The 21,452-nt window shown below is 38.4% G+C and overlaps 1 protein-coding gene across 1 annotated transcript in view; it reads left to right on the top strand.

The window, feature by feature from the left end:
• Positions 1 to 20,227, top strand: part of CTDP1 (CTD phosphatase subunit 1) — a 96,457-nt gene extending 76,230 nt beyond the window's left edge. Inside the window, exon 13 of the mRNA XM_064705151.1 lies at positions 19,190 to 20,227. Within this exon, the coding sequence (XP_064561221.1) occupies positions 19,190 to 19,331 (142 nt within the window). The 3' untranslated portion in view covers positions 19,332 to 20,227. The remainder of the gene's footprint in view (positions 1 to 19,189) is intronic.
• The last annotated feature ends 1,225 nt before the right edge of the window (positions 20,228 to 21,452 follow it).

The raw sequence follows: 21,452 nt of genomic DNA, 5'->3' as shown, positions 1-21,452 counted from the left end.
ATGCATGGCTCAGTTTCTTTATGAAAGCACTTAAGTAGATGAGTCATTCATATCTTCAAGCTTGTTAATGATTTTAATGGCCTAAAGTTTCAAACTGTTACTGAAAATATATCTACTACAGCTTCACTTAAGTTGCAGACTAAATTACAGTTGCGTTTCCAGTTGCTTATTAGTCTTGTTGGTAAACAGAGTGCATCCAGTTGTCAAGAAGACTAAGAAAAATACTTGAGAAAAGGAATCTGAATATTCAGTATGTAAGGGAAAGTTTGCCTCCTGTTTTTTTCAGAGAAGTCTTCTCTGCAATTTTGCAGTTAGCTTTACTCCTCTAATGTTGTCTGTAACACTCTAATGTCATCCAGTTACACTGAAAAATTACAATTTATATTAGAAAGTGTTTTCTTGGCTACGTATATAAATTGCATTTGCAGCCTGCAAGACTTAGAAGTGACGAGTCCATTCTTCTGATTAGGAAGACTTACCTAGAAAAGTAAGCAGTCCAACAGCTTAATTATCTGTAATGTGTGCAAACAATTTCTTACATACTCAGGGAGGAACCTAATAGGCACTTGTACCATCTTCAGCTTTAGATACATGAGCTGCTGCTGCATTGAGAAAATCAGAAATTGTATGTGATTCATGTATTCACTCTGTTCTTAGTAGAGTCTTAGTCATGAATTACCATAATCTCTGTTTTCAATGGTCATGTGGTGTGTTCTTGCTTGAAATTGTGTTTTATCCGCATACAGAAAGGTAGGCACAAAACCAGATACATTCAGATGAACTGGAGGTAGTTGTAGAAAGCAAGCCTCTGGGACTCTGTAGAGTTTTTTTCCGGAGTAACCCCTGAGAAATTATTCCTTTTGCAGAATTTTGCAAGGAACCCTCTTCCCAAATTCATAATGAGACAGATGACACTCTGAAAACTCTTCCAGCCACAGGAATCTGTTCCTATTTTCTGTTTTTTCCACTGTTTTCTAGTATCATGAGTTGTCTAGGGAGAGGGAATTCAAATTTTGAGCAGATTTGCAGAGATAGATCACTTAATGTCTTGTCTTTATAATGTATAGCCTGGGTTTGTTCAGCTATGGCCCTTTTTCCCCCTGAGAGCTCATGTGTCAGTATGTAAAATACCTGGGAAGTCAATGGATTGGGTTTTGAGGCAATGGAGAATGAAAATGATGGGAAAGTAGATCTCATTATAGCAGGTCTGCCCATCTCTGTGTTCTAGTGCTGTGGCAGTGGAGGCAGGACCAGCATGCTGCTGGGTTTTTTTTCTAGAAGTTTTGGAATGTATTTGGGTGAAAGATGAGGAGAACTGCCAAGAGTAATGGAGTACCAGATGTGTCTCCTCAAGTTCTTCTGGCCCTCAGATGGATGCCCAGGTGTTCAGCACTGGGAGCAACTACCATAACAGAGAAGAAGAATAATTTCATATTGCTGCAGGTCTAATCTAACATTTGTTCTGCATCAGGTTCTTCACATGATCGCAAAGTTTCTGGTGTTTGATGGCTTCTCTGATCTTGGAGAAGCATGTGCTACTTGTGTAAGACAGGAGTTCTCAAAAGAGCTAGAGAGGCAGGGCAGTAGTGCTGCAGGTTTTAGTATCTCCAAGGATGAAGCCTCGACAGCCTCTCTGGATAAGCTGTGCCAGTGCTTAATCACCATCACAGTGAGAAACTATTCCCTGATGTTTAGAGGGAACTTAGGTATTTCAGTTTGTGCCTGTTGCCTCTTGTCCTGTCACGGGACACCACTGAGAAGAACCTGGCTCCATTTTCTTTACATTATCCAGTCAGAATTTTGTACATGTTCATTAGATCCACACTTCACTCCATCAGGAGTCTCTGAGGATCCTGAGACACATAACCAAAGGCCTTAGTGAAGTACCCTCTGCTTTTCCCTCATTTACCAAGCCAGTGATTTCATTGTAGAAGCATATCAGGTTGGTCAGTCAGTTTCCCCCTGATGAACCTATGTTCAGCACTACTGATCACTTTGTCCCTCATGTGCCTGGAAATGGTTTCTTGGATCAGTTGCTCTTTCACCTTCCCAGGGACTGAGGTGAGGCTCACCTTCCCTCAGTCCAGCTCCTGTTCAAGGTAGGAGTGATATTTGCATTCCTGCAGTCATCAGGCACATTTCTCAACCGCCCTAATCTCTTAAAGACTGAGAGTGGCCTCCCAATAACATCGCTCACCTCCCTTGGCACTTGTGGGTGCATCCCATCAGGGGCTATGGAGTCAGATATGACCCATTTGCTTAAGAGTCCTTCCCTGTGCTGTTCCTCTTCCTTGCTGGAGTCTTTCACCATCTTCTCTGGTCTCTGAAGGTTTATCTTGCTAGTAAAGAAAGACTGAGGCAAAAGAGACCCTGTTACCTCAGCCTTTTCTGTGTCTGTGTCACTGGCTCTCCTGTCCCATTCAGCAACAGGCTCATATTTTCCAATTTCCACATTTTTCCATTTCATACTTATGGTACAAGACCTTCCTGCTGTCTTTGACTGCATCAGCATCTCAGGGTCATTGCAGCTAAGGCTGCCTTCAGCCTTCCCACCTCCATGCCTCTGCCTCATTCATGCCTGAGGTCCAGCAGAGCAGCTGTCCTCCCTGGCTTCTCTGTTGCTTGGGATCAGCACTGTGCAGGGCTGTGGCAGAAAGGCTGAGGCCATACTGTGCCCTGAAGGAGTGTAAATACCTGAGTAATGTAAGAGCTGGATACATACTAATGGACACTGAAATGCTGGAGGTGAGCTTGTATAAACTCAGGTTCAGCACCTCCAAGCAGCACAACTTCCACACCAACAGCTTCTTTTGAAGAGCTTGTACACCCTCCAGAACTAAGGATGGGATGCTTCGAGTGTGCTATATCTCTGAAGGGCTTGTTTTGAGTGTATTTTCCATTATTCCACTGCTTTTGCACCCATCTGGGAACGTTATGTGGAGTTGCAGTACATAAAGGTGGGTCTTGCAGTGCCCTAGCTTCTATCAGTGGGTCTAAATTTTGCTTGCAGTCTCCTGCAATGTGCTCATGTTGCACCTGATAATACTCAAATAACATGAGTTTTCTGTTGTCAAGAATAACCCAGCTTATCCTGTGAGACTGGCCTGATCTTTGTACATCTTGCTGGGAAGAAAGGAAGAGAAATAATCCTCCCCACAAAGTCTTGTTGCCCCTGTTTTGTACAGGTGTGAAAACTAAGGAGCATTTTTTGTAAGAATAGTTTTCTGTAAAAATATTTGATACAAAGCTGGCTATTAAAAGCTGTTCTCACTAAAAATAACTTTCTCTAGATACTATTGACACATTGCATCAAAGTATGGAAGAAAGAAGGAGAAATACCATGTTCTCAGTGGAAAGGCTCATCTTCCAAAAGAGTTCAACAACAGTGACATAAACTGTAACATGTCTTGAAAGTTTTCCTTCACTGTACCAATTAAAACAACTTTGATAATTGGTGTCATCTCCTGCAGAGTTGTGGCATTGCTAAATCTTTTTACATTAAAAAATAACCCTTCAAACTGTTCCTATTGCCTGTGTTTGTGAAGTTCTCCTTTCAGCGTTTCATGGATTTAACCTCTTTCACTGCTCATAAAGGAAAATATATGAACTTTTAAGATGATGCTTTATAGCAGGAGCTTAGAGCACAAGTATAAAATTGATATTAAAGTGTAATAGCTATGACATCTATATTGCTTATCCAGGGAATGTCTTTTTTTCCAGCAAAACACTTTGCAATTCTTTTGAGTTGAGGAACCCTTCTCCATTTCATCACTTTTCCATTTCTACATGGCTGGAGGTCTTAGGAAAAAGGCATGTTTTTCTTGTGAGGATGAGGGCGAATTTGAGTTAAGGAAGGTAGAAATTTTAGGGAAACTAATAGAAAAGATGTTAAATGTCAGGGATGATACCGTGATGTAAGGAACTGGATATTTCTCGGGGGTCAGAGCAAAGACAACCCAGCTAAATCAAATCCTAAAGACAGTAGAGAAGAAAATATGCTCTTGTAAATCAAAATGAGGTGCTTTGGGTGTAAAGCACCACATACCTTGCATGGCAAAGTCATCACTGGATTTTCTTGCTGCTGTGGTGCACTGTGAACAGTACAACCTTTCCAGGGACAATAGAATGATTGCATTTTCTTTCAGCTATGTCTTTCAGTGACTCCCAGTCTGGAGGAAGAGAATTTTCTGAATCACACTGTTTGAATGTCTTAAGAGTTTAGGTACAGGAATGCCTTTTGTAGATATTCTGTCAGTTACTGCTGCTGGTAGTGTTTTACAACTCTGTAATTGGTTAGACTTCCCATTATCTGAAGCCATTCTTCTAAATTAATATGCCATAGTATCTTTCTATAAATAAAAATGTGAATGAATAATTCCCATGGGCTGGCTGAGGCTTTTATAGTCTCTTGAATGCTTATTCAACATCATCTCTCTTCTCTCATCACCTGCTTCAACATCATCTGTCTTCTTTTTTTCCTTAGACTTCAGAAAGTTGTTGTCAGTTTCCATTATATAAGAGCTTTTAAATAATCTTAAGATTTCTGACAGGACAATTGATAAAACCCTATCTTGATTTTAAAAAGAAACTGTCAAGTCTATTACACCCTTCAGATGGCTTCCTTTTAGAAATCAAAATATGGCACATGTGTATGTTTATGTATATATCAACTGTCCTTCCTGTCTGGAGATCATAAAATACCACAAGACTTGAAACTCTTCATTTGTTTAGCAGCAGGGACAAAAGGCTGTGTTCCACAAGCAAAAAAATGTAAATTACAATCTCTATAAGAAGAAATTTTAAGTGACTGCTGTCTTATATATGTTTTAAAGATAAAGCATTTTTAAAGCAATAATTTTCATACTGGAAGTTACATATGTTGATCTAAAGAGATCAGCTTTTAATGATATAAATATTCATAGATTCCTTTTGTCTTACACAGTTACTTATAAAAATTTAAAAGGGGGTGGAAATGGGCAACTCTCCCCAAAACCTAGACATCAGTTCTGAGGGATAAGCCTGGGTGAAATGGAAAGATCTCTGCAGTTCAACCTGGGCAGTTTTGCCCTGAAGATTCATCAATGAATCTTGTAGGAAAATGACTGTCTATTCTTATTAAAATATATTTTATTTGTATATTTTTTGTGCACCTATCTAATGCTTTAGAAAAGTATTAGGAATATTATTAAAATCAGGAGATGTGAGAAAGGTATGCTGTGTAATTAGGCAAGCTTCATGCTTGCAGCTCCATTTCGGAAGCTTGCACTGTTTTAATTTTCTTCATTCTCATTCTTGATGGTGACATTTATGAGATTAAACAACAATGTTGACAGCCTCTAGCCTTAGGTTTCTTTAGAAATTGTATGATTCTGTGAGGGAAATTAAAGCTATAAGGAATTGCATTAGGAAAAATCACAGAAGGACATTGTTCACTTCATTGCTGCTTTTGACAAGTTCAGAAATACTTGGAGTTCCTGCAAAGGTCTCATATAATATCTGTTAAAGAGGAACAGGCATTTTGGAAAGCCTCAGATCATTAACTGGATAAGGAAAAAAAAATCACAGGAGAGAGCTGAGAGTGTGAACTTTCACACATCTAGACTATTAACTGCAGCTAAAATTAACCAAAGTGCTGGTTCACATTTCAATCATGAGACTTCAGTCTTGGTCTTGTATTTCTCTATATTTCCTACAAGGAGCAAATGCACAGCTTGTACATGTTTGCTCAAAGTGTCAAGCTGCTAAATTTCCATTGCAGGGTTTTTTTTCCTTTTTTTAAAATGGAGATTCTTATTCTCCCAAAGGCTTTTAGAAAGTGAACTGCACAGTCTAAAAGTTCTCAGGTCCAACCAAGCAAATCTTGGCACAAAATCAATGTGCACTGTGAGAGCCTGGGTTGATCCCAAGGTGTCCCTTTAAGGTATAGCTGGGCCTTTCCCACAGTCCTGAAATGACCAGAGTTGTGGTTATGCCTATTATCTCCATGTCAGCTGTCCTAAGAGAGCTGGCTCTGCTCACAGCTGCAGCAGCAGAATGGAGCACATCCAGAGTGCTGCTGACTTGTTGCCTGGTCAGTGGTGCTGATTGTCCTTGATAATTATCACAATATTATCACAAATACCTGGGGTTTTTTCATAAGTCTTATAAAGCAGGTGCCATAGCTGAAGTTCAGTAGGACTGAATGACTTTTGCTGATTTCTCCTAGGATGAGTCTTTTTTAGAAAGAATATCTGAGCTATTTTTCTTGTACAATGTTCCTAAAAAACTTGAATAAATTGTTTTCAGTAACATTTATATCCACAAAACATAAGATTTTTTTTCACATCAAGTCTATCAAATATAAACAGCAGTTGAATTTTTTAACCTTCTTTCCTTTTTGTAAGAGATTTTTTCCAAAGCATTTTTCTATGGTTATATGTTCCTTTTTCTGGCAAGTTCCTTTAGCATTTCATGGTATGAGTGAGGTGTTCACCACTTAATCTGTCACCTAAATCTATTAAGCTTTATGTTAAGAATAATGTAAGTTGTGAAATAGTTCTAAGATTTTTTTCATTGTTCACCAAAAAGCTGAACAGTGGTGCTTTGAACTTGTGCAAGATACTTTAACATATTTCTCTGGTATATTTATGTTTCCCTCCACAATATGTAAATTGCCAAAAGACATACAAACTGCAGAAGACTACTTTTCTCACAAAGTGAAGGGTTAGAATACTTGTGCTTGTGTTAGACCACATGAGATGGAAAGCTTGAAAATGCTTTGAAATACAGCATGGTTAGAGTGAGCATCTGCCTTTAGCCTCTTTTACTGTATAACTATGAAAATACCTAGAAGTTGTTCAGGTGCAATAATACAATATCATTCAGTCCATCTGTGTCTGTGTGTGCAGTTATTGCTTGGCTTACACTGATACTATGGTTATACTTGTTAGTTAATATAGCAACTATGCAATTGAGATTAGGAAAAGAAGTGTCTTTGGAAAAGTGAAAAATAGCATAAAGCTGTCTTATACTGCTTTCAGTATTGGATTTGAAAGCTGGTTTGTATTAGTGTGTTTTTTATCAAATTCTCTATATCAATACCATTTTTTGGTCATGGGTTTTCATATTTCAATACTATGTAGATTAACTGTGAAAGTTTACATGATGCTAAGTTCTATCAGTTCTGGTACTTCAGGGGAAGGATACACAAGCAATTAAAAATATCCATGTTAGTAGTATGTTACAAGACTTAGGAAAGTGCAGTTAAAATATATCCTTATTTTTCTCAATTCACTTTAGGTCTAAATAGGTTTTACTTGTGCTTTTCAATAGACATGTGCTGGTATCTGTAAAATGAATTGGGGAATCTAGGTTGCCATTTTTTCTAGGGGCATAAATTTGGAATCATAATATAGGTGATCAAGCAGGAGAATTCCTTGTTCCCCTTGTCTCCTTAAATGTGTTAATAAATGCTAAAGTATGTGCAGGAATTGCTGTTATTATTACATTTCTCTGTTCTAACTTTTGCTCTCTATAATGATTTAGTGACTCTGTCTATAACTAAAGAGTTCTGAGTGAATAATGAGATTGATTTCTCAGTAATGCCTCAATGTATTTGAAGTAGAAGTCTTTCTGCAGTCATTGCCTTTTATCACTGCAGAGCCATTAACTAATAGCTTCCATCCTGGGACAATGGAGTGACTAGAGCCTGAGGGAAAATAATTTTCTATAATATATCTGCAAGAAGTACCAATCTACAAGAGCTAGATTTTTGTAGAAGCAGACTTCAGAAATCATTTGTTACAATCATTTTGGGAAGAGTGAGGGCTCAAAAATTATGAGAGGCATTCACATAATCAGAGATAAAGAACAGAAAGAAGAGACGTGCTTTCTAGCAGGGAATTCTTGTTTAACTGTGAGATTACCTGAAGAAGAAAGTACAAAGCAATGAAAAACAACACTTCAGATTGGAGAAGAGGCCATATGTGGTAGGGACAACCCTGGCACCCTTCCAGGACCCCAAACTTAGGTTTAAGCAGTGATCAAGACTAGTGAAGACAGGTCAACATGTTTGTCTTTTCATTTAGTTCTGTTTTTCTTGTGCTTGTGCAGTAGCGATGAGTTTGTCTCAGGATCAAGAATGAGTGCCAGATTGTCGGATATATTTCTGTTCCTGCACAGGAGTAATTAACTACACCAGGTTCCAGTATCCTGCTTCCACTCACATAACCCCAGCACCCAGTTCCCCCAGTCTGTAGATATTAATGTTGTTCTGCATCTGTGGCTAATGGTGTGGGATAAGAAAGATGTAAAGCAGAAGTTCAGGGTGAGGCAAGCCCATAATGTACTGCTTCGGTTTGTGTGTTGGTGAAAGAGCTGCACTGGGAACAGAAGAATAGCAGGGGGTTGCCCCTCAGGTAATTTAGGCAGCATTTTTTCCTTTAGTCAGGCCAAGTTCTTCACTGCAATTTATGAGCTATTAAACAATTTATGTTTTTCCTTAGTAAGATATGTGGATATCTAAATATCTCTTGAGAATAAGGAAACTAAGAAGTACATTAAGATGTGTCAGTGAAGGTTTTTAATCCTTCATTGTGTTGAGACCTAGGACATTAGCGGGAAACTGTAAGGTAACATGGTTCCAATCAAGAAAAATAGCTCTAGTTTCCCTAATGAATTCTAAAAGTACTTTAAATTCCACATAATAACTAATGTGCATTAATCTTGATCCCTGCAAGTCTTTAATGGCTGCTAAACAGCAGTGTGTTTCTTCAATTAAAATGCCAGCTTGAAGCATGTGCTTAAAATGTTGGTAGAAGAGAAGAAGTACTGCTTCTTAATGGAAGGGGAGGAAATCTAGGAATCGAAATGGGTAGATATTCCCATTTCCAAGTAGTTTGTTAATCACTTCTAATAGGTACTTACATTGGGAAGAACAAAGTCAGATATTTTAGAAACCTTGGATTTGCTTCAGAAGACTGTTGTATCTGTATCAAGCCAGTTGTGGAGATCTGTTCCTGTGTTGTTTTCAGCCATGCATGTGAAAAGCAGAATAGGGATGTTTTGATTCCCCACACCATTGTAGATGGCAAAGCAGGAAACATGTCCTTTACTGTGTGACCCAAGCATATTTCCACTGCATTGCACAGAAGTGGTCCCTGTTTGCTGAGGGAAAAGTCTCCTGTTCAGAGCCTCCTTCTGCTGTTCTCAGATAACCACTGTGGCTTGAGTGTGCCTTTAGCTATCCCAGTGAATATTTACTGGAGAACCCAATTGAATACATGACAGTATCTGTTTTGCCAGTTGCAGTGAAATAACCCATCAGACAAACCACATCACGTTAAGTATTCTTGCAAAGTATGTTCCTGCTAGGTAGAGAACCTGTAAAGCTTGCAGATTAACACAAAAAATGGTGAAATTATGTCTCAGCTGATGTTGCTGTTTGCTTCAGACCACTGAATGGTAATACCAGAAGGTTTTTAGTGTCCCAGATGTTAGCAAGGGTGGATAAACAGCCTCTGAGCAGTGGGGCAAGATCCTGGTGTGTGGCCAGGCTTCTCCTCTCTGCCAGGCTGTGCACAGGCCCTGCCCCTCACCCCTGAGGGTCACCTGTGCAGGCTGAGGAGGACAAAGGGATATCTGAGTAAGGTCAGCTGTGAAATGTGTTCCAGCAGTCTGGGAGAGGGCCTGTCGAGTGCTTTTATTCCTAAAGTCAAACAGAGAATTGTCTCATCCTCTGCCTGGCATTTCAGACCTTGCTCCTGTCCCTGCATCCATGTGGCTCTCTCATTCTCAAGCATTAGAAGAACAACTTGTTGCAGTCTCAGTTTTTGTTACATGTTTGAAGTGCTGTGTCTGTCTAGTCATTTGGCACCTTGAGAAACAGCTTTTCACATTTCCTCTTGTGCACATCCATATATCCAGGTAAATTGATAATTGTACTTTATCAGGGCCTGTGGCTCGTACCATTACATGGATAAGACCAGGTTGTCCTGCTTTAACTTCACATATTAAGAATCACACAGCCACTTTGCCCTGCCCTGTGTGGTGGAGAACCAGGAAAAAGTAAACCTGTGGCTTGAAATAAGAACAGTTTAATAATATTTGAAACAAAATAAAATATGTAATAGCTTCATAATAATTGTAATGAGGAGGTAGGTTTAATTTCCCTAAGGGAAACAAGTGATGTGTGACACAAATGCTCACCACCTTGCTGCTTCTCCCTCAGCAGCAATCAGGCCCTCCTGGCCAACGACCCCCAGTTTATGTGCTGGGCATGGCATTGTATGGTCTGGAATATCCCTTTGCCCAGTTTGGGTCAGCTGTCCTGGCCATGCTGCCTCCCAGGTCCTTGTGCAGCTCCTCACTGGCAAAGCACAGGAACCTGAAAAGTCCCTGGTTCAGGGTAAGCACTACTGAGCAATGACTGAGCCATCAGTGTGTTATCAACATCGGTCTCACACTGAATTCAAAACATCACACTGTCCTGGCTAGTGGAAAGAAAATTAACTCTCCATGACACAGGCTCAGCCGCTGCCTTTTACTCTGGACTGATTAAAGATAATGAGTTGCTTCTCTTTCAGATGCCTTCTTCATTAGTGGTATGGGGGAGACTGCAGCCGAATAATACCTTGAATCTAGGTTTTGGACAGCACCATCATAAAAAATCGCAGCTTTGCACCAGAAAGTACGGATCAAGTATAAACTGCCTTTGCTAGTTCAAACTGATTCCAGAAATATCAACAGAAAAAACTGTAGAGCAGACTGTAGAGAGGCCCAAGACTGTGAGCCAGGAGAGCTGCGATCTGCTGCACTGGGTCGTTTGTCACATTGTAGCTGGTGTGAAAACAACAGGTACGGGGAATTCTCAGCCGTGTGATTCCATTTGGCACATAGGCTGGGGGCTGGCAATGCCTTTTGATCCATATTGAGTTGGTGGTTCTCACTGACCCAGTACTATAGAGATCCAAATTCAGTGAATGCAGCCCCACCTTTTTATGGAGTTTGTTGGAATTGCACAATAAAAAAAGATGGCTGGCATTTTGTTTCAAATGTATTGCATGTATTTTTATGCTATATATATCATTAATGCTAACCTTGTAAAACTCAGGTAAAAGTCACATGGTTCTGGCAGATACTTTCACAACCTCAATTCAGATTTTTCTAATTTGTAAACCAAGCCTTGACACTACTTTGCTCTGTTTCTACTGGAAGCTAGCAAATATCTAAGAAATTTCTGAAAATTTCTTTTACTGAGAAGTGACTTCCTGCCTTGATGTCTTTTCATTTTCTAACTTACTAGCTTTTCTAAAACATCCTGTAGCAAAATGGACTGTCTGAAGTCAAGTGTTGACCTTTCAATGCTGATAAATTATTTTCTAGGTTCCCTGTAGCTTTGTATCATAATGCAGTCTTCTTAAAACAGTCTTCCAAAACCTGTTTTAATGCATGAAAAAATGATTATTGTGTACAGTTTCAACAAATAAATAAAGAAAAATATAAGTTGTCAGGGCTAGGAATTTGGGGAAGGAAGAAGTGAGGATTGCCAAGATAACATGTCTTGCCATTGGGATAAAGAAATAAGGAGTAGAGAAATGTAGTATTGCAGAAAGATGCTGTATGATACAGAGAAAAAATCGTGCAGCCCGTTGCTAGATGGAGCAATCTCAGTGCCAGGTACTATGGTGTAAGCCACAGCCTCACAGCAGCTCCAGTTCCCCAACTGTTGTGCAGTGAATACTCCGTGGAAGCTGACTACAGGAGGCGGTGCACTACTGGCCTACCAGACTGTGAGGCAGGTAGCAGAGTCAGTCAGCTGGGGATTATCCAGTTAAATCACATGGCAGTGTGAGGAGAATGAAGGGCTGACCGGTTTTGGCAGGAGTGACCTAGTGAATTTCATGAAAGAATATACCTGTGTGGAAAGGGGAGTGTGTATTTTGGCCCATAGAACACAACATTTTAAATTAATTTGAAGTCTCTTTTTCATGCCTCAGTGGCAATGACAGTACTACCAGTATCCATATAGAGTCAGTGATGTGTTTTGTCTTATTTTCAGTATTTTATGATGAAGCAGAGATGTTGTTAGTTAATATTCTTGTGTGCAAAGCAGAGAATGAACATCCTAGAAGGATGTTTGGACTAATTATTTGCAATTTAATCTCCATTATTTATTGAAAACAAGGACAAAGTAAAAGACGAGTTAGTAAAAATCAGAGTTGAAGGCTTTGATTAAAGATGAAAAATCATCTTTCTTTGTAACTTGGTGTAGTTCATGACCTATAGATTAAGATAATCTATGGATATCTTATTTAAAAAGCCACCATATACCAAATCCTACTTCCAACCTCCTTGATTAGCACAGTCAGTGTGTCGTCAACTAAATTCCACCTTAACAATTTATGAAGCCAAATAATGCATTTTGAAGAGTATTCACAGTGTTTGTAAGTGATGCTGGCAAATCCAATCAGGATTTCAAGTGTTATTTTGTGGTGTTGGGGGTCTTCAAACTGGAGTTGGTTCTCCCTTATATTGGCACAGAGGTACCTCTACATACACATTGTGCTTCTGTGAGAAAAATGAAGGCAGTTTTACTTTTCTCAGATAAATCAGATGATGTTTCTTTTCCAACTTCTTGTTTTGATGTATGGTTTTGAGATTTCTAAATTGCCCATGCATCCTAGTTTTTTGGGTTTTTTTGCCCACTTTTCATCTTAATTTTTTATTGCATACAACCATTCTTTAAAACAATGACTCATTTCAATCTCTAAGGAGGATCACTATCTGAGACTATTGCAATCCTATACAGAAATTAGTTTGAGGAATTAGTCCATTTTCAAACCAAATCCCAGTAGAGTTGGTGTACAATGCCCACCCAGGTGCTGGGAACAAAGGCTTGGAACTATTGTTGCTCACTTCTGAGCCTTGGTATTACAGCCTCCCAGAGTTACCCAGAATCTCTACAGAGCTACTGTTGTCTAAGTTTTATTGTCAGAATAGGTAATATTTGTAAACAAGAAGAAGCTGGAAAGAGAATTGATGCAAACAACAAAGGCCTGGTTTAACTTTCAAATAGGATTAAGAAATCATATGCTAGAGTGCATCTGTGCATTTTCCCTTATGAAAGTGTCAGGTAAGAGTCTGGCATTCCACATAGTGAAAATTTCATTTTCTGCTGTCTTCTGTATGTCAATGACAAAATTATTTGTTGTCTGATATAAAACTGCCGCTGTCACCTTTGCCTTTTGAAGAAATAATTATATTGCATGTTGTATATGTCTTATAAGTACATGGATTATATTTAAACAACTTGAAGCTAATAACAAGTAATATTTTAGGGGCACAGTTTCTATTTCTGTGACTTAATTACAGAAGCGAAATTGTAGGTTCAACTTTTCAGTTTTCCATTATCCAATTTAATTGTTATCTGTATCTGAATTAGTTCAGTGCAGAGAAAATCACAGGGCATTTAATTTTAAAGTTTTATTGCTACACTGTTTGGTTTTGGAATATCCCAATGTTTAACTATTAAGAAATCACCATTTTCTTCAAGAAAACATTAATATTGTTAAGAAACCACTGTTGGACTGATTTTCTTGTTATTAAACTTTCCCCTTGATCTGAATATTAGGAAGACACAAGCTCATCAATGGGGCAATTCTAGCAAAACTTATCAACTATCCTTGTTAAATCCAGAAATTATTACAGTGTACTATATTAAATTTTCAGTGACTTTCTGACTTAAAATACTCTAAATTTAGATATCATTGAGTGTTTAGTTCAGAGAACTACCTTTAAAGCTGTTGTCAGATGCTTTCAGTTTCCAGAATAGTTTCTCACCATTGGAATTGTGCACAGGTGCACTAAATTTTAAGGCAGAAAGGCACTGAGGCTGTACAGAATTTAATTAGCTCTCACTTTACTGTTGTGTTAGTTAAAATACTCTTCAGAGATGTCAGTTGGAATTACTGGGTGCCTGCAAGAGGTTTTGTGAACAGCATCGAAAGCACACTGTTCCTCCAACTGCAGGGGCTCTCTCTGCACCCCGAGGCTATGCAAGGAACATTCTCAGTGCATAATTTTTCTGCATATTAGATTTCTGGATCACCCTGTAATCCTGCAGACAGCATTGGATGAGTTCTTGAGGAAATATATGAGTTGTCTGGCATTTGTTCCTGCAGTGCTAAATAGTATCCTGTTTGTCCCAGCAGGAGCAGAAAGTGAAAACACCCACTGCAGCTTGCCAGCAGTGCTGGGGTGGTGCTGTTTGTGCTCCCACGGCTGTGTGTGTGCCTGGCAGTGTGCTCTGCCAGTGCCAGGGAGGAACACCGGGACAGAAAATCCAGTGTCCCTGCACAGATGTTCCAGGGAAATTGCCAGAGGGAAAACACCTGCGTTACAGGCAGGCTGTGGACAATTGCTCACTCTGAATGGGCATAGAATCAGCGTGGTTTGGCTTGGAAGGGTCCTTAAAGATGTTGCCATGTATTCCATGTTAAAAAAAACATAACCGCAGACTTGGAACATCTCTCTGAAAATTTAACCATCTTGTCTGTCTGTCCCATGTAACATATTAATGCTCACAACATTGATTTTCAGTTTGTGTGTTCTCAGAGCTCAGGGCATTGAAGTTTGTTAGCCAGGTACTGGGCTGGCATCTTCAGAATGGGTTGAAGAAGAGTTTTACTGGATAACCAGCCCTACTTCTTCATAACTGAAGAATATTGCCAGAGAACTAGTTTGTCTGAATGCAGTGTTCCCACAGTCAAATTCCTGTCGAAGGAAGTCAAATTCTAGTTGCATTGCCAAATGCCACATCACCTCCTATCCATTGTGGAAGGAGTTACAGAAAGCTGTGGTCTAGCTGGGTATAGAATCCAGGACAAACCTTCCACACGGAGCTTTGGAGGCATGCCGGGGCGGTGTAGGTTGTGGTGCAAGGCTGTGATGATGTTAGAAGGCAGCACACAGTTCCAAAATGCCCTTTCCAAGCTGGTGTGGCTGCTGTGTGAGTGTTCTCATTAGAGAGAAACTTGGCTGTATTTGGTAGCAAATTGAAGTCCTCATTTATAACGTCAATGCTGTAAGCTGATTGCTTGTAAAAGACTAAACACATTTAGTCTGCAGACTCTGCTTTGTTATTGTAGTGATTTTAGGAGATATTGAAAAAAGTCAAGTCAACTTGCAAAAAATAGAGGGTTTACTCGTTATCAGAATAGGTGATGGGGATTTGTGGGTATTTGGAGTTTAAAGGATATGTGAACATGTATTTAAGTATTTTCTTAGTTTTCATTTACAAGTCTAAAGTAAGGTTTGGAATTTAAGATTTAAGTTTGCTTTGTTTAAAGCAAGGGTTATGTTGCCCTTTGAGTTCCTTTGCTAATTAGATGTTTCTATTTTAATGCAGCACTGTATTTCTTAAAGGGATGCAAAAAAAACAGAGACAATCTGCTTTTCAAGTAAGAAAAGAAGAATATTTTTCAACATTATTTTCAGCCAATTATAAATTAAGACCTTAAGATAATAGAAGCAAGAAATACTGGGCTTCTCTCACTTTGTTCCCTATGGCTGTCTTAGTGAACTAAATTTAAAGTGAATTCATGAGAATGGAGTTTTCATTCGACTAGGACATTGTAATCAGATTTTAATGCTCATTTTAATGGATCAAGAGCTAAATAAATTTTCATTTTCAGTAAATTTTTCTGTGATTTTTTAATAGGTATATACTTTGTGCTATTGCAACTCTGTAAACCTGTCTCTTCATTTGGAAAATCACTATTTCTTATTAGCATTCTTTGGATGAAATTTCCCTAAAAACTACTTTTAATTGTATGTAATTACAAATAGTTTTTTCTTTTTATTTTTAATGTCATTGTGAATTACACTTAGTTTATTTAAATTTCTTGACAATTCATATAAATACATGAGATTTTATGAAATGTAGTTCTCTTTTGAAAGGATTTTTCCAGCACATGAACTGGTGGGCCTCCTTGTACTGGATATTACAAAAGAAAAATACTTAATACAAAGGAAAAGGTAATCTGGATTGTAGAGGTTTTTTCACAGAGTTGTAAGGTATTTAAAGTTCTGCATTCATTGTTTTGGCAGTTGTTCATATGTGAGGTTAAAGATACTCAGTTGTTATAAACATGTTTGGCTTTTAATAACAGTCAAGCGAAATTAGTTATAAAAATGCAAATCAGGCTAATGGAAGCCTGCAACACTGCTGAATCATTTTCTCTAAATAGTAAGAAGGAATTCTGTATGAGCTTAACTTTTCCACTCAAAAGTGCTACATACTATGGCTCTGAAACTGGAAATTACAAAGAATGGGCACAAAACAGTGAGGAAAGTATACATTTAAAATTGTTTGTTATGTTAATAGGTACACCACCACGGGGATATACTGCTTTTTCTCTGAAGATAGAAATTATGAACAGAGTTTTATCTCTCTTTTCTGAATTTGCAAAGAAAAAGAGCAGCTCTGTCTTCCTGACGTCCTTTCTCTATACTTCTCTGACGGTTAGCTTTTTATTTGATATCATAATGCTCATCTAAATGTTTTTTTGAATGCCTGTGAAACTGCGGTTTACAGTACACAAATACTGAAAGATTTTTATATCACAATAAAAAAATGCTAACATTCAGAAGATTTTTTTTTTTTCTGTAGAGAACTAATACTTAGCTGTGTTTCCTTTTTTGGCTTTTTTATGGTTTTTTTCCTCCCCGTAAATGACTAATGTTTCATATTGAGATTGAACAGGGCTGTCATTCTAGCCTTCCTGAAATAACAAGAACTGACAAAACAGATAATGGTCAGGCTTTTGGATTTCCAAAGATACTGTTTAATACAACTGAATGAGGGATGAAATATGGGAGAGGCATCCATTAAGGTTTCTGGAAAGTCTTTTTATGGGCTGGAGCTCCATTCTTTAATTAATTAGTCACACTGAGTATTTCAGATTTCTGTATTTAGTTGATTGTCCTCACCAAAATCTAGTTGCTGTGAAGTACACTGAAATTTTAAAAGTTATTTTCTTGCATAAAGTAATAATTTTGCTAGTCTTTGCTGTTATTATTTAGTAAATTAGCTGTTCTGCACTTTCAAGAAATAATGAACTGGCAGTGAGGTATTATTTCAATGAACTGTTATTTCTTGTATTTCTTCACAGACCCTTTTGTTTCTTTTCTGTGAGATCTGTGCTATTGATTTATGTCCCAGTAAATTACAGTATTTAGGCTCTAAAAGCCTGCTTGTCCTGACACATCCTTCAATACAGTATCTGCAGTTGTGTGTACGTTTCAGATGTGTAAATGACAGCTGTCAGATTGCTAATTTCATTTTTTCAGTGGGCAAATACCGTCAGATTCCGTAGATGCAGTCTTACAAACAGATGAAATGCAAATGTTTTCAGCTGTGAGCATTGTGGTATAGATTCCCTTCATGACTTTATTTCTCAGCACTGCTTGTGTACTTCGTATCCTCTACTTGCTAAAGGTGCACAACTCATTTCTTCTTTTGCTGAGTAAGACTCTTTCAGGTTTCTTTAATTCCCAATTAGCTTTTCTTTGCTAATAGTATCATTAATGCCTGAAATAGCACTGTAGTTCTGAAGGCTGAAATCATCACTAAGCAAGTGTTGCTAAGGCTCCACACATTTGTATAGCTTTTAATGAAAATGTGCTGAGATTTCTTCCAATTGGGCATTTTAAGCATGGGAGCTTCCTTGTCCAAACTGCATGCTAATAGAGGCTGTGTGGAAATAATCACTGTTATGCCTGAGAAACTGCTTTTTATTGTGAATTAGGCTACATTTAGTACTCTGAAACTGCTTCAGCACACCACATTTGAGTTTCAGTAGCAAAGTATTCAAAGCATACTCACTTCCCATTTTGATTTGAACTTCCCTTCTGACTTCCCACCACACCTTGTCCATCTATCTTCCTGAAAAGTGAAAGGGCGAGTCAGTTGTCGGTCAGCCAGCTCACACACCAAGCAGTTTGGGTTAATGAGCTTTCCTCTTTCTTGGAAAACAGCAATCCAAGTGTCTGTGTAAATAAAAATTGCTTTGTATTTCAGCATTGCTTACAAGCTCACAAGTTTGACTCTTAATCTTTGCCTTCATTTCTTTTGGATATGTATCATTCATGTCAGTATTTATCAAATGTCTTTCTTGCTATATGCTATTTCTCTGTGCTCTCAGAAGTAACAGGATTATTGTTAAATTACTGTTTTAGCTAAAATAGATCATTTTATGAGTTTTTCATGACTGCAAGTGAGTGCATTCTCTTCTTAATGAAGCCCCACCAAGCAAGGAAAGTTATTTGAGAGATGCCTGCCCCTCTGCATGTATTTTTCTGCTTGAAATTTGAACAAATTATCCTGAAGGATTTTGAAGGTGCTTCTGCATCTCATTATGAATTCTGTGCAATGCAAAAATCTCAACTTTATTTTTGTCTTAGAAGTACGCGTCTGATATATAATTCCCTTTGGCAAGGAAAAGAGATTTTATGTTTCCACAAATCCGAATTCTTTTGCTTATGGCTATGTCTCAGTTGAAGCATTAGATTTTCCTTGGAGATCTTTCAGAACCAGGAACATGATTCTTTCAGCAGGGTATGGTTCACATCAGTTTCCTGTTTAAACTGGTTCATTCTCCAGAGATGCAAAGAAATGTGTTGTTCAGCCTGGCAGGACTAATCCAAAGAGACACAAAAGGGAAGGATGGGACCCCAAAGTTTGGAAGCATGAAAGTGTACATGCTGGTGCAGTGAGATGTGGTTCGTCAGTTGTGGTTTTATTTTGATAAGAAAAGCAGAAACTTGAATATTTAAAAATCATACAACAACATTTGTATTTTGGTAATATCTCTTTCACACAATGGCTTCGTTCTTTCTTTTGGAATGCAAGAGGAATGTAAATCTACTCATTATTTTCAAACAGTCTCATACTTTCTTCAGAAGAATGGAAGAAACAAATTAACACTACTTTGTTCTTTGCACCTACTGCTGACAGCACATAACAGCAATTAAAAAACAAGTTGTGTGAACTGGCTACTGTTAGTTCATGAAAAAGCAAGGCCCCTACTTTTTGTCTAGGCTGAAAAAAGATGAGTCCTTTAGCCTCACTTTTTCTCATGTTGAATATGAGTGTCTCAGTAAGCACTGAGACACCTCCATTCATAGGTTTTGTCTCTGTCTGTCCTTCCAGGGGTCACAAGCGCAAACTGGATGAAGATGATGCTGCCAGTGAATCCAGTAAAGAATCCAGCAATGAAGATGAGGAAGGAAGCAGCTCTGAAGCAGATGAAATGGCAGCAGCACTTGAAGCTGAACTGAACGACTTCATGTGAGAGTCATGCAGAAGACAGAATTTGTAATTATATTTACTTCTCATAAACAGATCGGACTTCAGATGAGTCCCTCACATCAGTACTCAATGTTTTTCCAAAATGTGTGTGTATATTTTGCAAAGCGTCTCAAGAGGTGATACGTTATTTTACAAAATCAGAAATAGATGTTTTTAAGTTGTTTTACTAAATGAAATATACTTTTTTAAGCAAAAAAAAAAAAGTATTAAATGGGACATGGTGTGCTATGCCAAAGACATGTTAGGAGCTCTGCAGAGCCTTCATGTACAGGACAGTGGTACAAAGACTTGTGATTAAACATACATCAAGTTTCTAAAAATATTGCAGGCTGTGGTTTATGGGTTACAATCTTCAAAAAAAGGAGGAGGTAAAGGAGATGGAATTGTCCAGGTAGTACAGCAGGAACCTGACGAACTGGTCATCCTTTTCCACAAATAAAGCTATCAAATATAAAAGGATTTTTGAAATAAAAAAGAACTATTTATATTTGTATAGAAACAGATAACGTGATATGCAGGCTTTGTGAACTCTGCGCTTGACCCACCTGTCATTTGCTTGTAAGAGTCAACATAGTGGTCAACATTCAACATTTTTAGGTTACTTTGTTGAATAGTTGAGTTCTTTAGAGACATCATTTAGATTTTTAACTTTTCTTCTTTGTAACCAGAAATTTAGCACAGTCTGTGTGGTCCTGTACTGCCACAAGATGCATATTCACCCATTCGTGTTGTCTTGGAAAGAACAAGTGCTACTTCAGTCTAGATAGAATTTAATTTCTTTGACAAGAGATCTGATGTAAAGTTTTTGTATATTCTATTTCATATTTGACCCACAAAACAGATTTTCTTTCATTTAATAAAGGTTCATTTTGTATGCTTTGTTTCTCTTTCCTGTTCATTTCCTTCCATCAAACATAAGGCCCTTTTCTGTATTATCTTTTCCTTTATTCTGCATGAAAATAATGAAAAATGTTGAAAGCGGGAGCAAATTTGTAGATTTGGGCAAGTAGCTGAAGGACAGAAGAGAAACAGTGGCTCAGAAGATTGATGGGCTCTAACATCTGATTTTTCTCAGGTGTCTTTGACTGGCCTATGAAATTACCATAAGAGTTGTCTCTCTGGTATTTAATTTCTGTGGCTGGGACCATGGTTTATTCTCAATTGTTAGCAACTGGAGATTGAATCCTTTTAACAATATGTTTGCAAAAGAAGACTTGGTAGTTTGTATGTCATGGTTAAAAAGAGTACTGGTGCAGGAATACTTCATTTTTCCACTTAGCAGTCAAACAGAACATTTCAGTAGAATCTCAGCTGCTTTACAAATAGCACTCTTAATTTTAAAGCTTCATAATGACAATAAAAGGAGGACTGAGAAAAATACAAGAGCCTTTTCAGATTCATACTGGTTTTCCACTTAAAAATGCAAATTCAGCATCCACAAAATAGTGGGTTTTGTGGGAAACTGCTCAGTTTCCTGGACATGTACACAGGTACCACACAGCTGAATGCTACAGTGCCCTGCCTGCATGAAAACAAGCAGGATGTCTCCAAGTGACTTTTGATCATATAACAGAAGAAAAAGACTAATGCTTGTGAAATGGGACATCAGAATATTTTCTTTTTTTTCAGCAACCTGAATACAGCATCCCCAGCTACCAGAGGATGACTCCTTAATACTAAAAATACTAAAATGCCAGGGGTTGTGGGGCATGTTTTGTGTTTTCTTAAAACCCCACTTGAAATAATGTGAAATAACATCAGCTTTCTGGGTCACTGTGATGCTGCAAATGACTTGACAGCAGAAATTTCAGCAGAGACTTGTTCTGGCTGATGGTGTTTGCCAGTCACGCAACTCTGGGGCAGCATTTACGCTCTGAATGTAAACACAGGCAGCGAGCAAAGCCAGGCTTTGCTGGGTGCTGCATCCCAGGCACCGCAGCGGCCTCAGTATTCCTGGGGGGATTCCCTGTGGACAGGCTGTCTGGTGAGGAAGGCTGTGTCTGTCTCCCAGTGTTACTTCATGGATGATGGTTTAACTGGTGAGAGGGGGTGGTCTTGGTAGGAGTCCTAAAAGCCATCAGCACTCCAGTATCTCTTTAACAAT

This window comes from Zonotrichia leucophrys, chromosome 2 (assembly GCF_028769735.1).
Source record: "Zonotrichia leucophrys gambelii isolate GWCS_2022_RI chromosome 2, RI_Zleu_2.0, whole genome shotgun sequence".
Taxonomy (NCBI): domain Eukaryota; kingdom Metazoa; phylum Chordata; class Aves; order Passeriformes; family Passerellidae; genus Zonotrichia; species Zonotrichia leucophrys.
This window is presented reverse-complemented; position numbering and strand designations above follow the sequence as displayed.